The 24,955-nt window shown below is 35.3% G+C and overlaps 1 protein-coding gene and 1 long non-coding RNA gene across 3 annotated transcripts in view; one reads left to right on the forward strand and one right to left on the reverse strand.

Moving 5' to 3' along the window:
- PTPRQ (protein tyrosine phosphatase receptor type Q) overlaps positions 1–24,955 on the reverse strand; it is a 283,288-nt gene that overhangs the window by 144,598 nt on the left and 113,735 nt on the right. For both annotated transcript variants that reach the window (XM_025284400.3, XM_044941897.2), the window contains exons 26-33: positions 16,953–17,113; positions 15,819–15,964; positions 11,507–11,672; positions 9,771–10,061; positions 9,226–9,501; positions 8,709–8,860; positions 4,408–4,549; positions 893–1,162 (exon numbers count right to left, since the gene is read on the reverse strand). In XM_025284400.3, coding sequence (XP_025140185.3) covers positions 893–1,162; positions 4,408–4,549; positions 8,709–8,860; positions 9,226–9,501; positions 9,771–10,061; positions 11,507–11,672; positions 15,819–15,964; positions 16,953–17,113 — 1,604 coding nt within the window. The remainder of the gene's footprint in view (positions 1–892; positions 1,163–4,407; positions 4,550–8,708; positions 8,861–9,225; positions 9,502–9,770; positions 10,062–11,506; positions 11,673–15,818; positions 15,965–16,952; positions 17,114–24,955) is intronic.
- LOC123465699 lies at positions 2,982–23,868 on the forward strand. Its single transcript, XR_006640971.1, has 2 exons — positions 2,982–5,970; positions 22,245–23,868. It is a non-coding gene; the product is annotated as an uncharacterized LOC123465699 (long non-coding RNA).

The raw sequence follows: 24,955 nt of genomic DNA on the forward strand, positions 1-24,955 counted from the left end.
GTCTCAAGAAATGTTGCCTTAAAGGATGCTGACCTGGATGCTTAAATCAGAGAGAAGTCACACTGTGTCCTGAAGCTCTGTGGTGTACAGCCTTGAAGACAGAAAAGTTGAGAAAACTGGGTGATGCTGATTTCAAAAGGAGGAAAGGGCTAAAAGATGTTTCCAAGATAAGGATCTAGATGTGCCAGAGGTAAACAATTTTGTCAACCCCACAGTCCCCACTAGAGAGGACCTCCAGAGAAGTGGTATTACCAGGAAGGAATCAGGTTTTCATTGATACAAAGAAGTATAATCATTAGAGATGGTAGAAGATGAAAGAGATTATGATATAGAAGATCACTGTTAGGGAGGGTGAGAGTTTTCTTCTTTGAAAACTAGAGCTTAGTGACCTAGATATCTTTATCCCAACAATATAAAGATGAAGGCCCTTATAAAGAGAAGGAAATAGAAAACAGTGAGCTGACACTGCAACTATGGAATTCAGAGAAGCATTAACAATGCCACAAAAATCAACTTTAAAAAGATATTATATATTTATCCCCTATTTTAAATTACGATAAGACATAATTCAATGTTTGGTGTTTATATAATAAGAAATACATTCTTGTAAAACACAAAAGATTTTCTCTTTTTTCCTCCTTTCAATCTCCCATCGCTGTGGAGGTGGTTCAATGTACCACGCAGCTGGTCCTTACGTAACATGTGGGATAAAAAAGTATGTGTTCTATTTTTTAATATTTCTTATATAGTTTTGGGCAAATATGCTCTAAAGATGACAAATGTTATTGACAAACATAAGACACAGTCCAGGAACAGTTATGTGTTGCAGGCTAGTTCCCTTTTGCAGGTAAATGACTGGCTTCAGGTCAATTACCCGTTACACATTAGTTACCTGTCTCAGGTAGCGTGCTGACGTTGCAGGTCATTTCATTACCTTCACCAGCGGAGGTTGAAGCTCTTATTTCAAAGACATAAGAGGTGTTGGCAAGAAGTTTCATGAATGTATACATGTGATCTTGGGGAGAGATGTTTGTAGCATTCCTTTCAACCGTTATCGTATAATGTGTAATTATTCCATTTGCTTTTTTGGGTGGATCCCACTTCACTGAAGCTGACTGCCAGCTAGTTGCCATACACTGTATGTTCTGTACCACATCTGGAACTTAAGAGATAAGCAAATGCCCAAAGTTAAAATTTATACACATGTAACAGATACGTGATTTAATTATGTGATTGCTAGATAAAATCATGTTTAGGAGTAGACACAGAATAAAAATGTAACATATCAACCTTTCAAGTGTGTTAGCCGCTGACTCATGTCCAACTCTTTGCAACCCTATGGACTGTGGCCCACCAGGCTCCTCTGTCCATGGAATTCTCCAGGCAAGAATACTGGAGTGGATAGCCATTCCTTTCTCCAGGGGATCTTCCCCACCCAGGGATTGAACCCAGGTCTCCCACTTTGCAGGCACATTCTTTACCATCTGGGCCCTTCAACATGTACTCAGAAACTTCTTAACATGGACTGAATCAAATGGGCCATTTTCTATGTAACCATGTCAATCCTTACAATACTGAATCCACCACTGAATATTTTCTTTCCTAGGCGCAACATCAACACAACCTCAAATACTCAGAAGCAACTGGGTAGCCAGCTTCAAGTTCAGGCAGTGGTTGAAGCCTGCCCTATTCATCGTTTAATGGGAAGGAGCAGTCTTAGCCATACTTTATGATGGAACTTTCTAATGCAAAACACCCGAGGTGGCTTAAATGGGTAAAGAATCTGCCTGCAAGGCAGGAGACGTGAATTCCATCCTTGGGTCAGGAAGATCCCCCGGAGAAGGAAATGGCAACCCACTCCAGTATTCTTGCCATGGGAAAATCCCACAGACAGTGGGGCCTGGTGGGCTACAGTCCATAGGGTCTCAAAGAGCCGGACATGACTGAACGACTAAATACGCACACATAAATATAGATGCAGGCGCCTCACCCATGTGGCCTAACAGCACTAGGAAACATGTAACTAAATGTGGGACTTTGCTTATATATTCAGATGACTTTTTTGCAAAAATTGTGAAGACCTGATCCCTCAGTACTTACAAAAAAAAAGGACTGAAGATGGAAACCAGCCCCAGTTTTTAATTCAGTCCCAGTTTTTTCTAGAACTTCCCTAAATTTACTTGGAAGTAGGCACTATATTTGGCAGATCTAGTTAAAGAGAACTACCCCAGGCCCACCAAAGTGACCCTAAGAGTAGGTACTTCTAGGGAAATATCTGATTATCTAAATGTCCCTTCGTGCTGGCATAGCTTATCTTGTTACAATAAAAAGAGGATGCTGTAAAGAAAATTTGCATATTGTCAGTTTGTGGATTATAAACAAGCAGTAAAAAGAAAAATCCTGTCATTATGGGGAAGCAGAGTTATTTAAAGAACATTCAAGTCATATTTAACTTGCCTACAGTTCTCTCCTCTGGCCTAAATTTCTATCTTTACAAATCCTTCATCCTCTGTAAGACAAAGGCATCAGAACTAAAGGAGAATAACTTAGGGAGGGTGTGTGGCATTTAAAGAAAAGATGATTCCTCTGTTGATCCAAGGTTCTGGCAGTTACATATGTTTAATTATTTGCTTTCTTATTTTCAAAAACATATACCATTATTTTCAAAAGTAAATGAACAAGAGACAGTTGATAATGTGCTTAAGTGTAGATTATAAACCTAGATTTTGTGAACATCTGTTTTACTGACTCTATAAACCTAAAAACAATTAATTAACCAGCAGATATTATAACACTTCAAGTTGAAAATTTTATTTAACCTATCAGGGCATAGGGTTTTATGGAATTAGTTTATTTCACTGGTAAAATATATTTATAGGTTTTTAGAACACTGTCTACAAGATTAGCCTTAATCTTTATCAGTGTAATATGCGTGTACATGGTTTAAATGTTTCTTTTTTCTTTATGGGTTCAGCATTTTTCCATAGTATCACTAATTTATGATACATATTTCCTGCAGTCATGTCCACTTGTCACTAGAGGTCAGAGGCTGGGGTTTCAGTTCAGTTTTTTCACTAATTTTCTCAGCCCTTTTCATCTCACTGCCTGGATCATGGCTTCTTCATCTGAATTATGGGAACAGGGCATCAGTAACATTTTTTGAGTACTTGTGTGTCCAACACTCTAATTATAAAGTGCTTTATATGGATCTCTTCAAATATTTTTTCATAACAGCTATGGATGGCTACTGATAAAATATGTTTCTTTTTGGTTAAAGATACAGAGGCTCAGAGGAGTCATGTGCCTTTGCCAAGGTTTTACTAGTAAGTCGCAGAGCTTGGATTCAAATCCAGACACTGATTTCAGAGGGTGCACTTTTATCCACTATAAATACTATTTACTAAGCATGTCTTAGGGGCATGCCATGAAAACAAAGTATCAGGTATTCACAAATTAATGTGAAATGATTATCAGTGAGTGGTCTACAATTTCAATTTAGGGATTCACTAAATGCATCCAGACCTACAGGGAAGAAATGATTAGCACAGAGTCAACTGCTTAATCAATTAAGGAAAAAAAAAAAAAAAAGAGAGAGTGAGGAAGAGATGCCTTTAAAAAACATGTGCTTCCAGTTGAGAGAAGGAAAAGTATTAAATCTTTAAATCAGTTCTATATGAAAACTATGCAACACACAAAATTGAGCTATGGCATGTCACGACACACAGGTAAGTTGTTTAATTAGACCAATGGTATTTCATAGTCTTCATAGTCCCCACCACATGTCACAGATGAACTAGGGAGGAATACAAGCTTACATCCTGATTGCTGCTGCTGCTGCTAAGTCGCTTCAGTCGTGTCCAACTCTGTGCGACCCAATGGACGGCAGCCCACCAGGCTCCCCCGTCCCTGGGATTCTCCAGGTAAGAACACTGGAGTGGGTTGCCATTTCCTTCTCCAATGCATGAAAGTACTCTTCAAATGTCACAATATACATTATTGTATATATAGTAACAATATTTTGTACAATATACAAAAAAAATCATAGATTTTTTTCATGAAAATATGAATCAACCAGTTAAAGGTGATTAATGGCTTTTCTCTTTTTTTCCCCCCAGCAATCTCAGGTAGTACTAGGAATTGGGTAATTTTCATATATATCTAGTAGTGTACTTTGCTCCTAAACTAGTCTTTTATTTCAACTTCCTTGGTCCAAAATGAAAAAACATGCATAAATATATATCTATTTGATTGCAAACAACAAGATCCAGTCTAGCCTGAAAGCACTAAAATTCAGCTTCTTTGAGTGAACAATTAAATATTGATACTTAGTCACGTAAACTGAGAAAGGAAAGGGAAAAGTGTTAAATACAAAATCAAACATCTTAGGATCCAAAAACCACATCTAACCTGATTCTTGGGTTGTAAATTTTACTACGTTACTAAATTGATTGCCATTTCCAACTTTAGTAAAGGCAGTTATACTGATGGAATAGGTGCTGACTGGTTCCAGTCCAACAAGCTTGGCTTCAGTTTGAAAACCTGAAATATTCTGAAAAGCAGGAAAAAAAAAAAAAAAACCTCTTAGTTACAGTGCAGCATTAAAAAACTTATTTATAATTGGAAGAAATATTTTTAATACATAAAAATTATGTCTTCTGTATTTAACCTATGATTTAATAAGCATGGGTATTTTTAATTAAAAATTCAAAAATTAAACAGTTTTTGTGTGTGCCCCAGGGTATGCTCAGGTACAAGGTTGAACTGGACACCCATCAACACTGAAGAAAAGCATAATTGCCATTGGTTTTTAAAGCTGAAGTATTTTGTTTTTATTTTGTCTGTCTGATTTTTACTTAGAATTACATATGATTACTTCCTTTAAATCTGCTAAAATTAAAGTCCTCAATTGGAATCCAACTTATGAGCAGTCAGTGGTACTTTATTTTTCTTGAATTCATCAAAATTCATTTTTTAGTTCTCAGTAACATTCTCTTTGTAAATTAATGTATTCATCAGCTGTTATATGCGAGGAACTGGGAACACAGCAGTGCATGAAACAACCTCTGCTCCTATGAAGCTAAGCTTCAGAAATTATGAGATTTTCCCAGACAATTCCTAAATTTCTAATTTTATTCAATCTCTTAGGAAAATGAAAAAACAAACAAAACAATTATCACAGATATACCAAAAAGGATATGGTGTCTCACAGAAAATTTTACCATCAAATACAAAGACTTCATTCAAAGAGGACTGTTCTAACAGAAAGAGCACTTAAGATTAATAGTTATCCTATGGGGAAAAAAAGACAACCTCTTATGTGGTATAATTTTAAGAATACTGTATTATATCTGATCCAAAATATAAACCAGTTTGACTTATACATTAAACATTTCAGTGGCAGAAATTTAGCAAGAATACTAACTCTCGGGGCATTCATAGTTAGAATCATATTTTAAATTAATCTCTTACAAGTTATTGATATCCTTTATGAATTCACTGTTATACAATTTTCTTTCATTCTTTCTTAATTACTATTTACAACGCACATGGTTAGATAACCAGGAGATTATAAAGATATATAAGACCTGGTCCCTGTCATCCAGCAACTGTTATATTCATTAGAAAAATCTACCAACAACTGTATACGGAGAAAAAAATTAAACACAAGCAGATAAATTTTGACTTGGGTTAGGAGGGGGTGAGTGAGTATGCAGAGAAATGACTGAACTCAAGATATTATAATAAAATATAGTGAGTAGCTTATTGGATAGTAGATAGTAGCTTATTGGATAGTAGACAGACTGACAAAGTAAACTGTAAAAGGGAGAGATGAGTAAGGAATATTTTCAAACATATTTTTAGCAGAACTTTCTCTTTCAGTACGTGTGAGTGACCTGACTGGGACGGCAGGAACATTTGGAGCGGTCCAAGAGTTACTATGCCTCCACAGACGCACATATCACTGGGAAGGTAAGAGAGAAAAGAAAGTGCTGTGTGGGACACAGAGGGAGCTGAAAACAGAAGGGAAAACAGGACACCACACTCAGAAAGAAAGCCACACAGTGGGAGGAAAGCAGATGCTAGAGACTGAGAAAGGAAAGACGATGGCATAGGGCACATACAACGGAATCTGAAAGATAATAGGGCGATGAGCATTCGTAGAAGACAAAATAGACATAGAAAGGAATAACTAAAAGCAGTAGCAGATTTTAAAGGAAAACTACTCTTTCCACCTCAAAAAGGATATATTTAATACTTTATGGTATGCATATTATGTTTATAATATAAAAATACTTATAGTGAAATTTCAATGGTAGCATTAGGTAGATAAAGAAGATATATATGTTAAAGATTAATTGCAAGGGGATAAGAACAGTAGGAAAACTAAACAAAGAAATACATGTAGATAAAATAATAATAGATTAAAAAATTAAAAATTAAAATTAAAAGAGAAAAGAAAATAAAAAAGGAAAACTCCACAGAACTGCCAATGCCCAGCACAGGGGCAGAGGTTTATAACAATAATAAAAAATGTGACTGTGAAAAAAAAAAAAAAAAAACTCGAAGGCTTAATTGGATTTTATAGTCCTATAAAATGGAGAAAGACAACAGAGTGGGGAAAAAAGGGAAAATCCAAAAGAATCTATAAAACAGTCAAAACATAAGAGTAAAAAATGTTTTTCTTGAAAAAAAAATAAATGTTTGATATAGATTTTCCTCTTACTGCTTCACTTTTTAATGGCTGCATATTTACAAATCCCATTTTGCACTTGAGGAAACTTGAGTCATAAGAAGTTAAGGAACTACCCTAAGGGAACATAGTAAGTCTTGAAGGCAGGGTTGCAACCATTTGGAAATTATTGCAAATTATTCCAACCAATAATTTGATGCCAGAGTCCTTAGTTCATGACTATGCTAATGCTGTTGATGGTAGACATCTCTGCTCTGAGGGAAAGATCACACAAATACATCCATGCTTCAATATTCATGTGTGTTTATCCTAGGAATGGCCACATTCCATATTATTTAAATATAATAAAAATCATTATTACTTATGCCATAGCATTACTCACTTTGTAAGCTACACATACTATAAGAATAATTTACCATCAACAATAAATTATAATGCATATAATACTGGGGACAATGTTTATGCAGAATTTTTGCATCCTCCATGCTGTAACTGAAAAGCATTCCAGTACTTCATTTGCCTTTGGGGAAAAAAATAAGAACACTTTCTCAAATAAATGCTAGTCTATTACAGTATATTTTGGCAATTAAGTGCTATAAATCATACAGGTATATTTGAGATCCTTTGTTACATTAGTTCTTTGGGTATGTTTCATTGATTCTGAAACCTAAAAATGGAGGAGTAAAAGGGTGTTTAGAATGGAAACTAATTAGCATTGAAGGAAAAAGAATAATGATATATCTTAAAAGACCAGTTAGTGTGAAATTATACTATATCTGGGAAGGTTACTAGAAGTCCAGAATAAACACATCTCTGAAAAGGTTAAAAATATTCACTTGGTACTTCTTGTAACACTTGGTAGTTTTCCCTTAGTTATGGTTTCATTTTCCACAGTTTCAGTTACCTGCAGTCAAGCTCAATTCAAGATACTAAGTGGAAAATTCGAGAGACAGACAATTCATAACTGTACATTGTGAGCTGGTCTGAGTTGCGTGATGCAGTCTCCAGGCATCCTGGGTGTAAATTATCCCTGTGTCCAGCATTGCCTGCCTGCTAGTCCACAGGCTTTTTGGTTATCAGATCAACTGTGGGGTAGGTAGCACAGTCTTGTATTCAGTACACCCTTATTTTACTTAATAATGGCCCCAAAGTATAAGCGGAGTGATGCTGGCAATTCAGAGATGCCAAAGAGAAGCTGTCAAGTGCTTCCTTTAAGTGAAAAGATGAAAGTTCTCGACTTAAGGAAAGGAAAAAAATCGTATGCTGAGGCTGCCAAGATCTGTAGTAAAAACGAAGCTTCTGTGAAATGCTGTGAATCGGGGAAGAAGGGAAAAAATTGTACAAGTTTTGCTGTTGTATCTCAAACTGCAAAAGTTATGGCCATAGTGTATGATAAATGCTCCGTTAAGATGGAAAAGGTGTTAAATTTGTAAAAGAAGATGTTTTGAGAGAGAGACAACATTCATCTAACTCTTATTACAGTTTAATTTTTTAAATTTTGTTGTTAGTTATGGTTGTTAATCTCTTACTGTGCCTAACTTATAAAGTAAACTTTATCACAGCTATGGATGTTTAAGAAAAAAACAGTACATATAGGTTTAGTACTATCCTTGGTCTCAGACATGCACTGGCGGTCCTGGAATGTAACCCTTGCAGCTTAGGGGGATGAATGCAGAAATATATTACACTTAAGACAATAACAGGTTATAAACAGTCTGAAAAAATTTACTGTATACTTTTGCAGCAGTAACAAAATGGTGTAATTATTTCTTAACTTGCAGATATCTAAAAACTTTAAATTCTATTAAAATACTCTACAAAGCACTTTACTTCCATATCTGACAAATGTTTGCTGTGTTTTCCTCAAGCATCCTTAAATTGTGGGAAACCAAAGAGATTTTTTTTTAAAAAGATGGGTTTTGTGTTATTTAAAACAGTCCATTTCCCCCCACATGTCAAAATATTTTACAAGAATTTCTGTTTTTGAAATAAACATATGGTGTTATAATCAACCTACCTTATAAAATATAGTATCAGTTTCATGTTCATGAATTTTTAAACTATATATTTTAACAATACCGCCTGGAACAGGACTTGGGCTCCATTTCAGCCATACAAGGTCTGAAGTGTAGTTGACTAAAGTCAAATTTTGAGGAGGTGCTAAAGGCACTGCAGGAAAACACATTACAAAACTTACATTCATAACATTTTTAGCAGAAAAAATCATCGTGACTCTAGCTTCTGGAAGACACTAGTTAAGAAAGATTTATAAACGGATCATATTTTAATTGCAGAAATAAAGAGCATAAGTCGTGATGCTTTGTACTTGGAACTCAGAAGTTCCAAAGTAGCTTTAAACAGAACAATTTGTTCTGAAATTCAAATGTAAAATGTTCAGCAAAGCAGATGAATAGTTGTCAGCCTGTTACAAATAAACAATCAAATATCCTTTCATATTCCATGCTTTTCCTTAAAAAGAGACAGCAAGTGCTGCAACAGTAAAATCATTGGAAGAAACATGGATTCTGGCTTACCTGACTCATCTGTGTAAAAGAAAAGAACACTGGAAGGACCGAGTCCTTTTACAGTTCTTGCTGCAGCAAAAAAACTATATAATGTAAATGGTGAAAGCTCTTCCAGTATTACATAGTTATCAGAAGTAACGAAAGAATAATTCTCACTTGGTCCTTGTAAAGTTAAATCATAACTTATTATTGCACCATTTGGTTTTACTGGGGGATCCCACGATAAAAGAACTGAGGTAGAGGAAAGGTTTTTAAAAGTGTTGATTATTGGTGAAGTTTCTGGGACTATAAAAGAAAAAAAGAATATTAAATGAAACAAAAGTGAATTAGTATCAAAAAGAAGAGGCTTCATTAATAATGGGACTTAATTTTATCAACAGGTAATTATTTTAATTTTAAGAAACTGTAAACCTTATTGTGTTTATTGAAAGGCTAATTACTTAGGAACAAACAGAATCTATGTAGTGATAAGAATAACGTTTTCTAGCAGAAAGCAATCTAAATAAGAGAACACCAACTATCTGTGTAATAGGCAGTAGAAGGGTCCAGCCTACCATCTTCTTCAGTTCTGATGTGTAGTTGGGCAGTATATGTATCAGAGAATCCCTTTTCTGTTGATGGAGTGACTTTTAAGATATAGTCAGTATATTTGTCCAGATTATCAAAATACATGCTTCTCTCATACGTAACTAGAGGTGGTCTCACGTGGCGCGGAGTCTGCTGGGAGCTCAGAGAAACATAGTAGAAGACTAGACCATTGGGTTGAGACGGAGGGCCCCAGCTGACATTTACTGCAGTCGACGAAATGGACTCGTAAGTCAGGTTTCCCACAACTCCTTCAGGTACTATGATAGGTAATGTGCAAAACAGAAAAATCATCAGTCACCCTAAGGTAAAACGGAAGTAAATCCACAAACCGGAGACTCATTGTTGAAGGGCAACGACTCCCTCACCAGCTTCTAGGGTGTTTAGATCCACACGTGGTAACACCATCTACTGCAAAATACCTTCTAAATAATTACATTACAATCATGTTCAAATCATTCAAGGTAAACCTTGTCATCTCTAATATGTGTGAATTGTTTTATACAATACTCTCTTGGCTTTTCTTTCCTACAAAATGGGTATTATGAGTCTGTAGATTTTGAGTATGCGATGGAAATTATGTGTATGAGACTACGAGTGTGCAAGTATGGATATATACATGTATACTCAGATTTTTAATTTCTTTCTTCTGGAGATTATCATTATTGTACATATGAAGTCACCTAGGACCTCTCACCAGGAATAGTGCACAGGGTTTATTATTTATGGTGCTATAATATTGACTGATAAAACATTATAGGTTGGTGAAAATCTTGGGAGAGATCTCCATTTAAAGAATGCCTGAAATGATGTTGACCACATACTGCTCTAAACATTTTAGCTAAAACTCCCCCAAACTTATATATTCTGCATATTCTATCATAGCTACACTGCTCATCAGTGAGTAAACAATTTGAAAGATTATCCCAACAATGGGGAAAGCATTCACTCTTCATACTTAAAGTGTCTGTCAATTTATAATCTTCAAATAACAAACATGAAGTTTTACTCTCAGCAGCAGTTTAGGTCAATATTGTTTCTCAATAAGAGACTAGCCTTTTAAAAATAAATGCACCATAGAAACAACCACAAGAAGAAGTAGGCAGTGATCCATGCATCACTGTATTCTCAAAACGGAAACCTAAAAAACAAGAGCTTCAGTCATTATAGTTTTCTGAATACTCCGCACAAACAGGATTCTGCAGAATCCACATAAGAGGAAACTGCCAGAGTTAAAAAAAAAAAAAAAGGTATTTGGGACATATTAGTCATAAACACAATAAGAACAAAATGCTGCATAAAGTCCTTTGTGAGTTCAAAGACTGAAAAGGAAACAAGTTGCTAGAGAGAGGAACAATGTCATTTCTAGAGCAAATGGATATGAAGTATTGGAAAATCTGTCCACACATGCAACAATATTTTTCACGTCCGTAACCGATGTCTGTGATATCTTTTGAAGCAATAAAGGTGACAGAATTTTTATAAATGGATGGTAGCAGTTTCCATGAATAGAAAAGGTTGTTACTGTTGTAAATAGGTTTACAGCTATATTAATGCATTTTCAAATTTCTCTGACTAGTTAAATGTGCCTAAATAAAATACAGATTTTTATCACCAATACACACACATAGAAAAAGATTCTGAAAAATTATAGAGTTTTTAATTAATCCTATTAAAGATTAACAAATGCTTTTCATTTACATACTGTCTTGATCTGTGTATACGTGAACTATGCCACTGCTTTTATTCCCATTTCCAACTGAAGTACTTGCTGTTACCCAAAATGTATAGTAGCTGAATATTGCCAGTTTATCTATTATTGCAGATACGGTCATATTGTCAAAGTCATTTACTTCATGGAGTGTAAAATTCTGAAAAATAAACATATTGTTTTTAATTGTTCAGAATATATTTTTAGTATACATAAGCATTTCAAAGTATCATAGATTGGTTGCCTCATTGTTTTAATATGTTAATTTTTGAGGAAAATCAACATAGAATTTTTTAATTGCAATAATTAAACTGGAAATATATTTGTACTAAAAGAGAAATCAGTGGTAGCAGTTTTATTAAAATGATACACAGATTAGCAAAGAGTTAAAACTCCAAGCTTAGCTGGCAGTGGGGAAGGTCCAGTAGTGAACTGAAAATGCTACAATGTGCTGATCAGTATAGTCGCTTACAAAACATTCAAGTATTTTTCAAAATTTGGCTATATATTTTTAAACAAGTTTGGGAATATTATAAAAATTTTATTTTTTTCCTTCCTATCAACAAGGTAGGAATTATGAAAATCTTCACCTCTGTGAGTTCAAATGGTTATAATTTCCTTTTCTTTTCCTTTATTTTTCCTTTCTTTTCCTTTTCTTTTTTTCCTTTCTTTTCCCACACTCATGTAGAGAAATAGGAAAGCAGTTGGATACACTCTCACTTGAGCTAAGAAAAAATTTTAAATTCTCTTGCCTGACTCCTAGTTATATTTGTTCCAAGCCATTTTCTGATAATTAAAGAATTGTAATCATTGCCCCCTTTACCAAATTTTAAATACAAAACATGGTCAAAATCAACTCTAAAATAAAGAAAAATAGACTTTTAAAAAGGTCATGTGTGTTGGAAAAGGCAGTGGCACCCCACTCCAGCACTCTTGCCTGGAAAATCCCATGGACGCAGGAGCTTGGTGGGCCGCAGTCCATGGGGTTGCTAAGAGTCGGACACGACTGAGCGACTTCCTTTCACTTTTCACTTTCATGCATTAGAGAAGGAAATGGCAACCCACTCCAGTATTCTTGCCTGGAGAATCCCAGGGATAGGGGAGCCTGGTGGGCTGCCGTCTCTGGGGTCGCAGAGTCGGACACGACTGAAGCGACTTAGTAGTAGTAGTAGTAGTAAGCATTAATAATTTTATAATAATATATTTCTATACAGAGAAATCTGATTCATTCCAATCTGCACAAAGTCCTTAGAGTCCAAAGACCTGTATTCAATATGGACAGAAGTCCTAGATAAATCATCTGTTCACAAAACTTCTCATCCTCTAACTGTAAAATGGAAAGAACCTCTTCAAAAGCCTTAGATTAGATTATATGAGGCAAATAAAACAACACCATCTCTGGCACATGATAAAAGAAAAGTAATAAATAGTAAAAGGCTAATTTAAATTAATAACATAGGATAATCAATTTGACTAAAATTTATAGTTAGCATGGTTCTGTGATGTATCAACAAACTAAATTCTGCAAAATCTTGTGTTTCTTTGACAGTATGTGGGGCAGTGAGTGTCATGAAAGATCTATTTCAATTTTGTGGCAACATATTAAGTAATAGACAAGATAAGATATTATTAATCTCACACAAAATATGATCTGGGAACTTTAATATCTTCTAACACATATACTTTACAGATGGCATAACTGGCTTATATAATTTATCTCTTAAAGTATTAATGGAGCCTTTCTATTTTTTTTTGCTATAACATTTACTCTGATTACGTATGAGTCTGATGACAATTAAGTAACAAATTACTCTGAATCCTCCAGAATTTATTCATGCTGAGTGTGAGTAAACATGCACAGACATGTAGCACATTTAGAACCAGATCAGTTATCCAGATGATTATCCCATTCATCTATTTATTTTGAGGGGGAAAAAAAATCTTGTGGTTCAAATTATCTAATTAAGGCTTATTCTTTGAGAATATAAATACAGTCAGAAGGTATTTAGTAAAAACTTCTCAAATGTGATTAATCAAACCAGTACTTATTTAACACTTTTTAATAAAAGACACTGTGTCAGGCACACGGAGGGGACAAAAGTGGGTAAATGTTAAAATGGAGAAGAGTTCATATGAAACCCAATGGGCCACAATTGGAGGAGGTACAAGATGGATTGCCACGTTGTAGCAAGGAGCTTAAACTCCACAAAGTCTGAAGGACAGATCACAACCAACTCAAGTGCTCCAAATCATAACTAATTACTGACAATAATGTTGATCTGCTATAATTATTTTTATGTTCTCTGATTAAACATTTCTTGAGCATTATGATACAGTAGCAGAGGATATCAGGGGATGGAAAGACAAGAGTCACACGCTATCCTTTTCTTCACATCATCTGCTATGGGATGAGGGAGCTAAGACAAGTAGCAGACACCAGGAATAGGAAGTAGACTATGATGTGTCAGGCATAAAGGATACTACAAAGGTCTATGGGAAGAAGAAAGAGAAGGAAGAACATAGCCATACATCTGTCCTGCTACATAATTTTCATTTTGATGATTTCTTCTACTACCAATCCAAAATAGAAAATTAAGTAGTGAAGATTTTTATACTATATTTAACTAATTTTAGAAATATACTAAAGCACAGATGAACTTCAAGGAATATGAGAAATGTTTTAACATCATTAGCCTGTGCCTTCTTGCAGCTGTCATACTTAAAAGCATTCTTAAGATAACTTAATAAAAGATTACATTTTCTAAGACAGATGAACTGAAAATGGGATCATATTATGTGCTCAGGTTTGAATAAGAAAGTTCATAAAATCACCTTGAAATTATAGTTAAACTTTTGCCCTTGATTACTTAAGATGTGGACAAAGAGAGCCAAAACAGAATCAGACACGAGCGTGAAGTAAACTGTAGTGGAGACAAAACCTTTGCTAAAGGTTCAGAACTACTGAATTTTGAATACTGAATATTGGTTAAATGCATGAAAAAAAATCTGCAATTTGAATGGCCTGATGACATAATGACAAATTATTAAATTTATAAACAAACTGGGTAAAAATGCACGTTAAATTTCCATTTTCCTTCCCCAAATAGAGCAGAACAAAAAGCAGCAGCAAAAATTGTTTGATGTACAGAGTTAAATAAACAGATTGTCCTTTCTTATGCAACCTCACTCTTACAGGGCCTGGAGCAGAATATTAAAATTCAACCAACCTCTGGACTGTCTTTTACTCACTGCTGGGTAAGGCCTAAGACAACGTGCAGAATTCTGCTCTGACTCTTCACTAGCCTAAACTGCACTAAAGCAAGTCATACTTTAGAGAGGCTTCTGCTCACAAGAACTAACTCTAGTGGCTAAACTTGGGTTATTAATCACAAATTGAATTAGGCAACTTAGAATTAATAAGACTCCTCTCTATTCTCCTTCTACTAAAAAGGATACAATGACTTAATAGTGGTCAGAGTAATAATTAACATTCAGTCAACAGTTCCTAGCAGTAAGGTACATATTCTGTAAGTGTCCATCAGTGTTTTCCAAATTATATTCCAACTCTCTGATTCCTGATCCAATCACAACTGTCCAGAGTTTTATTCTTTTCAAATGTTAGAGTTCTGTGAAATAGTTTGGAGAAGTAAAGGAATCTGGTTGAAGAACTAAAAATATTTCTCTAAATGAAAGGCACTTTAGCTATTTTAATAACTATTTTTGTTCATATTTCAGAACATATCCATCTGAAAATTATGCAACCCTGTAACCTTGCATATCACAAGTTTAATAAGCACATTTTGGTACTTTCATTACATCTGATACTAAGTGATAATAATGATGATGATGATGATGACCCCCTCCTACTAACAGTGGAAAAATTTTAGACTTGAAGAAAAGTACACAAACACATCCAAGCATGAAAACTATTATATACAAACAAAGGGAAATTCTTTTTTAGCTGAAAAACAATTGAGGGTAAGTGAAACCATCAGTTCTCTGGAGGAATAGCACCAAGAGCCACATTTATATACAGAATGTTTAAAAGGTGGCAGCTTCGTTGTTGGTAACACATTTGAAGCTGATCCAGAGACGTGTGTGTGTTTGAGTGCATGTCTGCACGCATAGACAGACAGATTAAAATATATTTATTTCTCCACCACATTTTTCTACATCAATGGGAGTTTCATAAAATGTCTATACATAATTCTCAATGTAAGATAAGAGACGTTTTCTACTATGCCAAGTCTTTATCAACAGAGCTGAGAGATGTAAATAAAGAAATAGGAGAAAACTCAGGTCTTACCTGGATGAAAGTACCTGAACTATTTCTGTAATAAACAGAATAATATTGTATAATCCCATTAGGTTTTGAAGGAGGTGTCCAAAAAAGAAGTATTGATGAAGAACTGAGGTTTGAATAATGAACATCTTTGGGAGGATCACTTGGTGCTAAAAAACAAACAGTTGAACACAAAAGTGTACCTGTGTCTCCAAATAATGTCTGAACTGTTCTAAATGTTACCTGTGTCTAAGTTATGACTGTTAAAAATTAAGAATATCTAATTAGAAGTCAGAAATGAAATCCTGCTCATTGGGCCATCCCCATTAACACTCTACCACAGGAATATCCAAGCAGAGGACAAATGGATTTCTTATTTGTAAAACACTATCCCAGTTCTAAATCAGGCCAGTGCTTTGGATTTGAAAAAAACATATGACAAGTTTCCAATGCAGAATGCATACTATGAAATTCTAATTTAACTCAGCATTTTGAAGCTGAATAATGGAGGACAAAGGCACAGAGCTGACTTCATGCATTTTATTTTGCTTCATGAAAAAAAAAAACAAAACCCTAGGACCTCCCTGGTGGTCCAGTGGTTAAGAATTTGCCTGCCAATGCAGAGGACATGGGTTCAATCCCTGGTCCAGGAAGCTTCCACGCATTGCGGGGTAACTAAGGCCATGCACCACGTCTGCGGAGCCTGTGCCCTAGAACCCAAGCTCCACACTGAGAACAATGAGCAGCCCACACACCACAACCAGAGAGGAGCCTCCACTACCTGCAACTAGAGAAAGCCCAGGCACAGCAGTGAAGACCCTGCACAGCCAAAGATAAAGTAAATAATAAATTAATAAAAAAATAAAAAGCACACTAAATGCTAAGTATTGGGTTTTGTGCTGAGCGCATTCACAAATATAAATTCATTTACTCCTCAAAAGGACCCTAAGGTAGGTGATACACTGATTCCATACAAATGGGAAGTTGAGGCACAGAGAGATTAACTAACTTTCCCAACCTCACACAGCTAGAGGGACCACAAAGCAATTTTGTGTGTAACTTATGACAGATATTAGGCTTAATAAGACATCTTTATATTTAATGCATTTTTTCTGAATAGAATATTCTTTTACTTGGGCTATATTCATAAGAACTCACCTCCCTCGGGTGTTCGGAAGTTGATGATATTGCTTCTCTTTTCCCCATCACCAAATCTGGTACTAGCTGTTACATAAGCATTATATTCAACATTGTGGTCCAAATCTGAAAACTCTAATGATGTTTCAGTTACATTAACAGTTTTTAATGATGATCTGTCCCTAAAAGGAAAAAAAAAATTATCTGTACAACTGACCTTTAAACATTATATATACATTTTCAGCACAAGTAAAAATAAGCAATATTTATGCATATTTATTAATCCAGACTGATAGAATAAAGATGCTGCTGCTACTGCTGCTGCTAAGTCGCTTCAGTTGTGTCTGACTCTGTGCAACCCCATAGATGGCAGCCCACTAGGCTCCTCTATCCCTGGGATTCTCCAGGCAAGAACACTGGAGTGGGTTGCCATTTCCTTCTCCAATGCATGAAAGTGAAAAGTGAAAGTGAATTCGCTCAGTCGTGCTCAACTCTTAGTGACCCCATGGACTGGAGTCTACCAGGTTCCTCCATCCACGGGATTTTCCAGGCAAGAGTACTTATCCTGAAATGCTGAAAAGAATGAATTTCACAATAATTCAATACATAAGCTTCTTTTGCTTTCAAGTATATTCAGAAGTCCAAGTAAGTATTACTGGATGTTCATATTAGAGTTTGCTTAGACTGATTTTAATAGATCTCTAGGAATTTTGTATATTCAAAGTAATTATAGCATCCTTTTCACACCAGTGTTTTAGTGTTCAAATATTTGTTCTTTTGAAGTGTAGGCATAATCTTATTCATACAGCATATTTATCAAATCCATTTTATAAATATTATATAACAATAACATTGATTTCAGACCCAATTCAAATAAACAAATTAAAAATATCTGAATAGCTATATCTAAAATAATGAGTATGGGTTATTCTTTAATTAGAAGCAAGATTTAAAATAATGGATGTAAAACATAACAAGAAAACAAAAAAGTAGAGCTTATATCTCTTACTCAGCTAAAATCTTAAATGTATCTCAAATATTACTTTGGTAAAGAAAGTAAATATTGATTCACACTCTTCAAGTAAGTACCAAAGTCCCAGGAGAGGGGGGAAATGTCAAAAGAGCATACTGTTGCTAAGCAACATGGTACTACAGTTCATTTCAGATATGTTACTCCAGATTCCATAGAACTGGATGCAGATTAGAATCTAAGCTAAAGAATATGTATATAATAGTACTGAAAACTGTGCACTTTAAAAACAAATTTATATTTTTAAGAGCAATACAATTAATTATTAAAGGATTTAGATAAAGAAATATGATTAACATCACAGAAAAGATACATATCTCATGTAATGTAATGTCTTTTTTCTTCTTTAGAAACACATGGCATCCAAGAGGTAAATGGATATTCCCTCTGAACATAAAATTCTTTTGTTTCTCTACCACTAAAATATATGAATCCTGAATCATTAAGCAGAATAAAAGATTTTAAGTGAATTAAGGGTATACACAAAGAGATACATTTCAGCCATAGTTTTACCATTACAAAAGCATCAACTCACTCTAAATACAAGAATGGTTATCTGAAAATAGTTGGAAAGCTTACCATAGTGAGAATTATGCATTCAGAATATGCAATTGGAGACAGGCAGGATTAGCCAGGCTATTCAGTGATTTGAAACAGTTTCATCATCCTTTTCCAGAAGCCATAGGGAGAACTGAGTTCTCTCTTTGACTTTGCTGAGACTACATAATATCTTTTAAAACTTAATGCTATAGCTGTTAGGCTATTAGTCTGAGAAAGATGCCTTGTTGTAGAAACTACCCAATTCCAGACTCTTGGATCATTAGAAAATCACGATATAGCTAATCCAGTTCAGATCTCTAAAGCTATGAAATTAGCTAAAGCAACCTAATTGCATTATCTATTTCAAAAATTTCTCTTGCAGCATATTTTTAATAATATCTGCTGCCCTGTGTGACTATCTTCTTGCCCTGATCTTCACAGCAAAACCTTGTAGATAAGTATCTGCCTACAATATACAAAGGACTTCCCTGGTGGCTCCGTCAGTAAAGAATCCTCCAGCAATGCAGGAGATTTGGGTTTGATCCCTGGGTTGGGGACATCCCCTGGAGAAAGAAATGGCAACCCATTCCCATATTCTGGCCTGGGAAATCCCATGGGCAGAGGAGCCTGGTGGCCTATAGTCCATGGGGTCTCAAGAGTTGGACACAACTTGGCAACTAAACCACCACCACAGTAAGGAAAACCCCAATTTTGTTCCATAGATAATACAGAATCAAGGCAATCACTTGGAAAATGCAGGTCAAACATAAATTTTGTCTTAAATATCTGGGTATTTCAGTAAAAAGAAGGCAGTCTTTATAAGTTATCTGAATAACAAAGTCAATAGTCCATCTCAGTTAGCATATACAAATATAGTATACACATCTACTCTAATTTATCTCCAGAGACAAAACAATGCTAACAAAAAGGTTTCATGTACTGATAAGTCTTGTCTGTTTGGGGCTTGTTTGTTTCCTTTTGGAGTTAATTGTGGCTGATATTTGAATAACTATGGTAGAAAAATATCTGAGCATAAACTTCAATGGGAGCTTCAACTTCTGATACAAGCTCAGAATGCATCTTAAGTTCATAAGAAATGGCTTGCTATTAAACTGAGAACCAGAAGTAGGAAAAGGAGAGAAAATTGACACTGTTCCCGAGGATCTGACTTCACCCTCTTTGCTCTTATGCTGTTGCCAGACTGGAGGAAACACACAGAGACCTTTGGGCCGAAGCCTGAGCTCTCTGCTCTCTGAACAGCCATCTCATGCACGATCTTACAGTTCAGAGGGTCACTCCCTCCCGTGCATGAGAAACGCAACTTTGATGCTGCTACAATCAGTTTTTTCTCCTGGTTTTAACTGGTTTAGTTTAAAAATCTGTTTTCTTCTTATTAGTTTAAAAATAGTTTATTTCCATTTATAAAAGTATGTTTTATATAAGGCTTTCCTGGTGGCTCAGTGGTAAAGAATCTGCCTGCCAATGCAGGAGACGTGGGTTCAATCCCTGGGTTAGGAAGATCCGCTGGAGAAGCAAATGTCAGCCCACTCCAGTATACTTTCCTGGGAAATACCATGGACAGAGGAGCCTGATGGGCTACAGTCCATGGGGTTGCAAAGAGTCAGACAATTTAGTGACTAAACAACAGCATTTTATATCTTGACTTTTCACTTATGTTAAGAACAATAATCTACATCATTATTTTTTTCTAAGTTGCTTAATTTGGATATATCATAGTTCTTCAGCCTTCCCTCTATAAGTTAACATTTAGGCTGTTTCTCTTTTTTCTTTAGTTATTACTAACAATGATGCAGCAATCATTATTATCTTTCCATAACAGTACTTTTATTTCTACAGGCTAAATTCCAAATAGTGTGATTGAACCAGATTTTTTTTTTTTTTTAATTTTTAATGATAAATCATTATGATTTGGAATCACAGCAACAAGTGTGCAAACTCACCACTAGTCTGGATAGTAATCTTAATTTCTGCAAGTTCAATTTACCAGAAACTTTAATTTGAACATCTCTGACCATGAGTGAAAAAGAATTATCTTATTGGTCATTTACAGTCCTAATTTTGGAATAATTTATTTACAATTTCCTTTTATATACTTTTAGTCCCTTAAATGGAAAACAGCATATGTTGAGGAGTTAGGGAGACATTTTTCTTTTAGATAGTGTTCCAAAAGAAGAGATATCTTCATAAGGGGAATCACATATTCCCTATCCTTTCCATATTTAGTAATGGTATGTATACAATCAATATTCAACAAAATTTACTGAGCACCTATATTATGTCAGGAAAGATGTTAGGTGCAAATGAGAAAGGCATAGGCCCTACCCTCCAAATAGACAAAGCAGTAAATAATTAAACAACAATTCATTAATAACAATAGTTTTCCCCCTATCAGCTAAAAGCAAAGAAAAAAGAGAAAGGGATGAGTGAAGAAATTAATTGGGACCAAAGAGTAGAAAAGGAGAATAAATCATAGCCTCCACAGCTGCAGAAAATGTTCACTAGAGAGCGAGTTTGTAAGATTTGAGAGAAGAGGGAGTTGCGTGAGATGGGGAGAGGAAGAGAAAAGGCCCTTTGACAGAGCAGGTCTAACTCTTAGGTATCCAAAGTCATAAACTGCATGGAGATGGAAGGAACATAAATGGCACACAATACTTAGAAAATCAGTCAAACCTCTCACACAGTGCAGATTATCACACTGAGGGGAAAAAAAAAAAACAAAACAAAAAACAAACTCTTCAGAGTGTTGAGTGCTATTATTTTACTGATTTAATTCTATAAACTAGAATATAAATTAGAACATTTTTAAAGCCTTTTGAATGAGAAATCAAGACTTTAATGACTGAAATTATTCTGAATAAATATAAAATTATTCTGAATAAATTTCTATTCATCTACACTCATTGGTAACAAGAAAATGTCTTGAAATGAAATTAATGGAGATTTAAGACAAAGTTATTTCCTAGTTAATTTACACTTCTTTTCAAAAGACAGGCCACATTTTGACATCAGGGCATAAAGGAAATTCTAGAGCTTAAGAGCAGTTTCTTTGCTCTGCTTTACCAATTCCTTTGCTCATTTCTTATCACATCAAGACTATGCCAAACAACAATTACCTATGAGGAATCATGAACACCAACACCATATGGAAAGATTTAAACAAAATTTCCTATTTTCCCAACTGTGAACATGAATGGTTTCCTAGACAAAGTTTGAGACTCTTTGAAAGGTCATAGTCTTAATTCTAAATTTCATAATTTGATATTTTGTTCCATGCAGGCAACCTAGCCTAATGAAACATCTATTCCTATACATTCCTATGAACTTATTATAAAAATTTTAATCTATTATCTAAATATTCTACATCAATCCTTTCACTCACCAGATACCATTCCCCAAAATAAAGAATTTCAGTGCATTTACTTGACTCTACAAAATAATTTTCCCCCTCACATGACCCAGCAATTTCACTATGGTCTTCTATGTTGCATTTACTCTAGAATCTTTACACAGCTGAATTGTATCACTAGTTTAATAATTATCAAACTAGCATGGCATAAATAGCTACACATCTATGATCCTAAAGCTTTTCTAGAGTCTCAGAGAAAGTTTGAGTCTCAGTGGGGTATTCATTTATTGTTACTCTTACTCCTACTCTCAATATTTGCTTAGCTGGTTGATTTCACTTGATTTGGTTTGACTTTGTTTTGCTTGTTTGCCTTTAGCAGAAAAGACACACTTATAACATTAGAAGAAAAAGCCACTATGGAGAATGAAGTTGAAGCTCATTTATACACTTATAAACCATCCTCTTGAAGCCAACATAAGGAATTAGGATCCCGAAGACAAGATGAGGGACTGTACTTAAGCTGGAGGAGAAAGATTTCAACCACTAAGAATGAACACAAATCCCTCAGACCAGAATAAAGAGTTTGGGTATTATTCCAAGAGTAAAGTCAAGTCCTTTGAATGTGTTCTCCTGGGTTTAATCTTTCGGTGAATGATTAAAATAAAATTTAAAAGTCCCATTTAAAATGAGATGCATTCTTCTCTCCAGATAGATAGATAAATAGATGGATAGACAGATCCTTATTTAAGCCTCAAGTCTCCATGTATCTGGTCCGCCCACCCTTCTAGTTTCATCCCTCTCCACTTGCTTCCTCTGCCATTATATTCAAGACACAAGGCTATCTCGCTATTGCCCACACGAAGCTTCTTGCTGTTAACCACACGTGATGAAATTATTTAAGTTCCTATATCCAGTTGGTGTAGCCCTGGACTTCTCAGCTAAATATATCATTGTTTTGTTTAAGACAATTTAAGTTGGGCACTATAACTTGAAATTAAAAGAATCCTGGCTAACACTTATTCCCATACTTTAGTATTTTCTCATATTCCTTGATCCTGATTATTTCCACCATCATCACTCCTTGTTGAACAAGCTCACTTTTTGTCTATTTACCATTTAAACTGGGGAACCAGTAATTCAACTGATTTACACATAAAACTGTATGATTATTCTCTCATCAGGGATAAAGTCCATCAACTGTATGTGTGTTGGTTGCTTAGTCCTGTCTGATTCTTTGCAACCCCATGGACTGTAGCCTGCCAGGCTCCTCTGTCCATGGGATTCTCCAGGCAAGAATACTGGACTGGGTTGTCATTCCCTTCTCCAGAGGATTTTCCCAACCCAGGGATCAAACCCAGGTCTCCTGCATTGTGGGCAGATTCTTTACCATCTGAACCACCAAGGATAAAGCCCATCAACTAATGTAGACCAATATTAAGCCAGTGATTTTTTTCAGTAGAAATATGCCATAAGAGTTAATTCACTAGAGTTTAATCTACCATAACTCCATTAGTCTTTATCACAAATACTGTTATCAAACTAAGACTTCTCTAATCCTATAAGTATACTGTTGAGTTTTTAGAACAAAGGCCAATATAGAGAGCTGTCATAGCTCAGTCAGTAAAGAACATGCCTGCAGCACAGGAGACCAGGGTTCAATCCCTGGGTGGGGAAGATCCCCTGGAGAAGGAAATGGCAACCCACTCCAGTATTCTTGCCTGGAAAATCCCAAGGACAGAGGCTACAATCCATGGGGTTACAAGAGTCAGACACGACTTAGCAACTAAACCATCTAGTGATTTGGAAAAAGCATGATTTGGGCTTAATACAGATCTAGTTATGATTCCAGCTCTATCATCTTCTAGGTTTGTAACTTTAAGCAACACTTTAACTTCATCAAGACTTAATTTCCACAACTATAAAATGGTGATAATATTCTTTGCTCTATGGCATTGTTGTGAAAAACAAATAAGGATATATAGGGAAGATACCAAACACAACATTTGTCCCCAAATATTAACTACTACAGTATCTCTCAAGTCCTTTTCTTTAGCTCTCCAAGATGTTTTGTTCCCCAATCACAATCTTTCCTAGTTTTGTACATTTCACAAATGTGATGAAAAGAGCCCTGAAGGTATTAAAACTCAAGATCCACACAGGCAAAATAAATGACTAAATGAATTTAAAAGAGAATAAAAGATTGTGGTCAGAAAGATAAACACCGAAAGAGTATATCAATGCATATATAAGGAATTTACAAAGATGTTAATGACGACACTATGTGTTAGACAGCAAAAGAGACACAGATGTAAAGAACAGACTTTCGGACTCTGTGGGAGAAGTGAGGGTGGGAGGAGTTGAGAGAGTAGCATTGAAACATGTATATAACCATATGTGAAATAGATGCCCAGGTCCAGGTTCGATACATGAGACAGGGCACTCAAAGCCAGTGCACTGGGACAACCCTGAGGGATGGGATGGGGAGGGAGGTGGGAGGGGGTCCAGGATGGGGGACACATGTACAACCATGGCTGATTCGTGTCAATGTATGGCAAAAACCACCACAATATTGTAAAGTAATTAGCCTCTAATTAAAATAAATAAATTGAAAAAAAAAAAAAAAAAAGACTGTGATGGGAACTAAGTTAAACTGCAAAGCAAATGCTCCACCTAAAGACAGCCTTTATTCAACTCCAGCTGATTTTTTTTCATGAGGAACATGGCAAAAGTATTCTGATTTTTGTAAGAAACAAGGGAAGCTGAAGTTTCACTAGATACCTTCTCATTTAAAAATACTACAAAATTCTGTTTAGAATTTATTAACAGTTTCTTGGTCCAGCAAAACATGAGTGGCCTACTGCTAGCCTGCTTGTCACCTTGGTAACCAAGCTTCATCTAATTCATTCATGAAGATGATTAATAAAAAAGAACTAAGACAGAGCTCTTAACATCCCACTAAAAAACTCAAGAAGTCAAATGATCAAAAGCACCCTTGTGCTAACCACTCCTTCCATCTCTGTATCTCCCACCACCCTAATCCAGCTCCACTATTTCATTTTTACAATACTACGTATCTACCTCTTGACA

This window comes from Bubalus bubalis, chromosome 4 (assembly GCF_019923935.1).
Source record: "Bubalus bubalis isolate 160015118507 breed Murrah chromosome 4, NDDB_SH_1, whole genome shotgun sequence".
NCBI classification, from domain to species: Eukaryota; Metazoa; Chordata; class Mammalia; order Artiodactyla; family Bovidae; genus Bubalus; species Bubalus bubalis.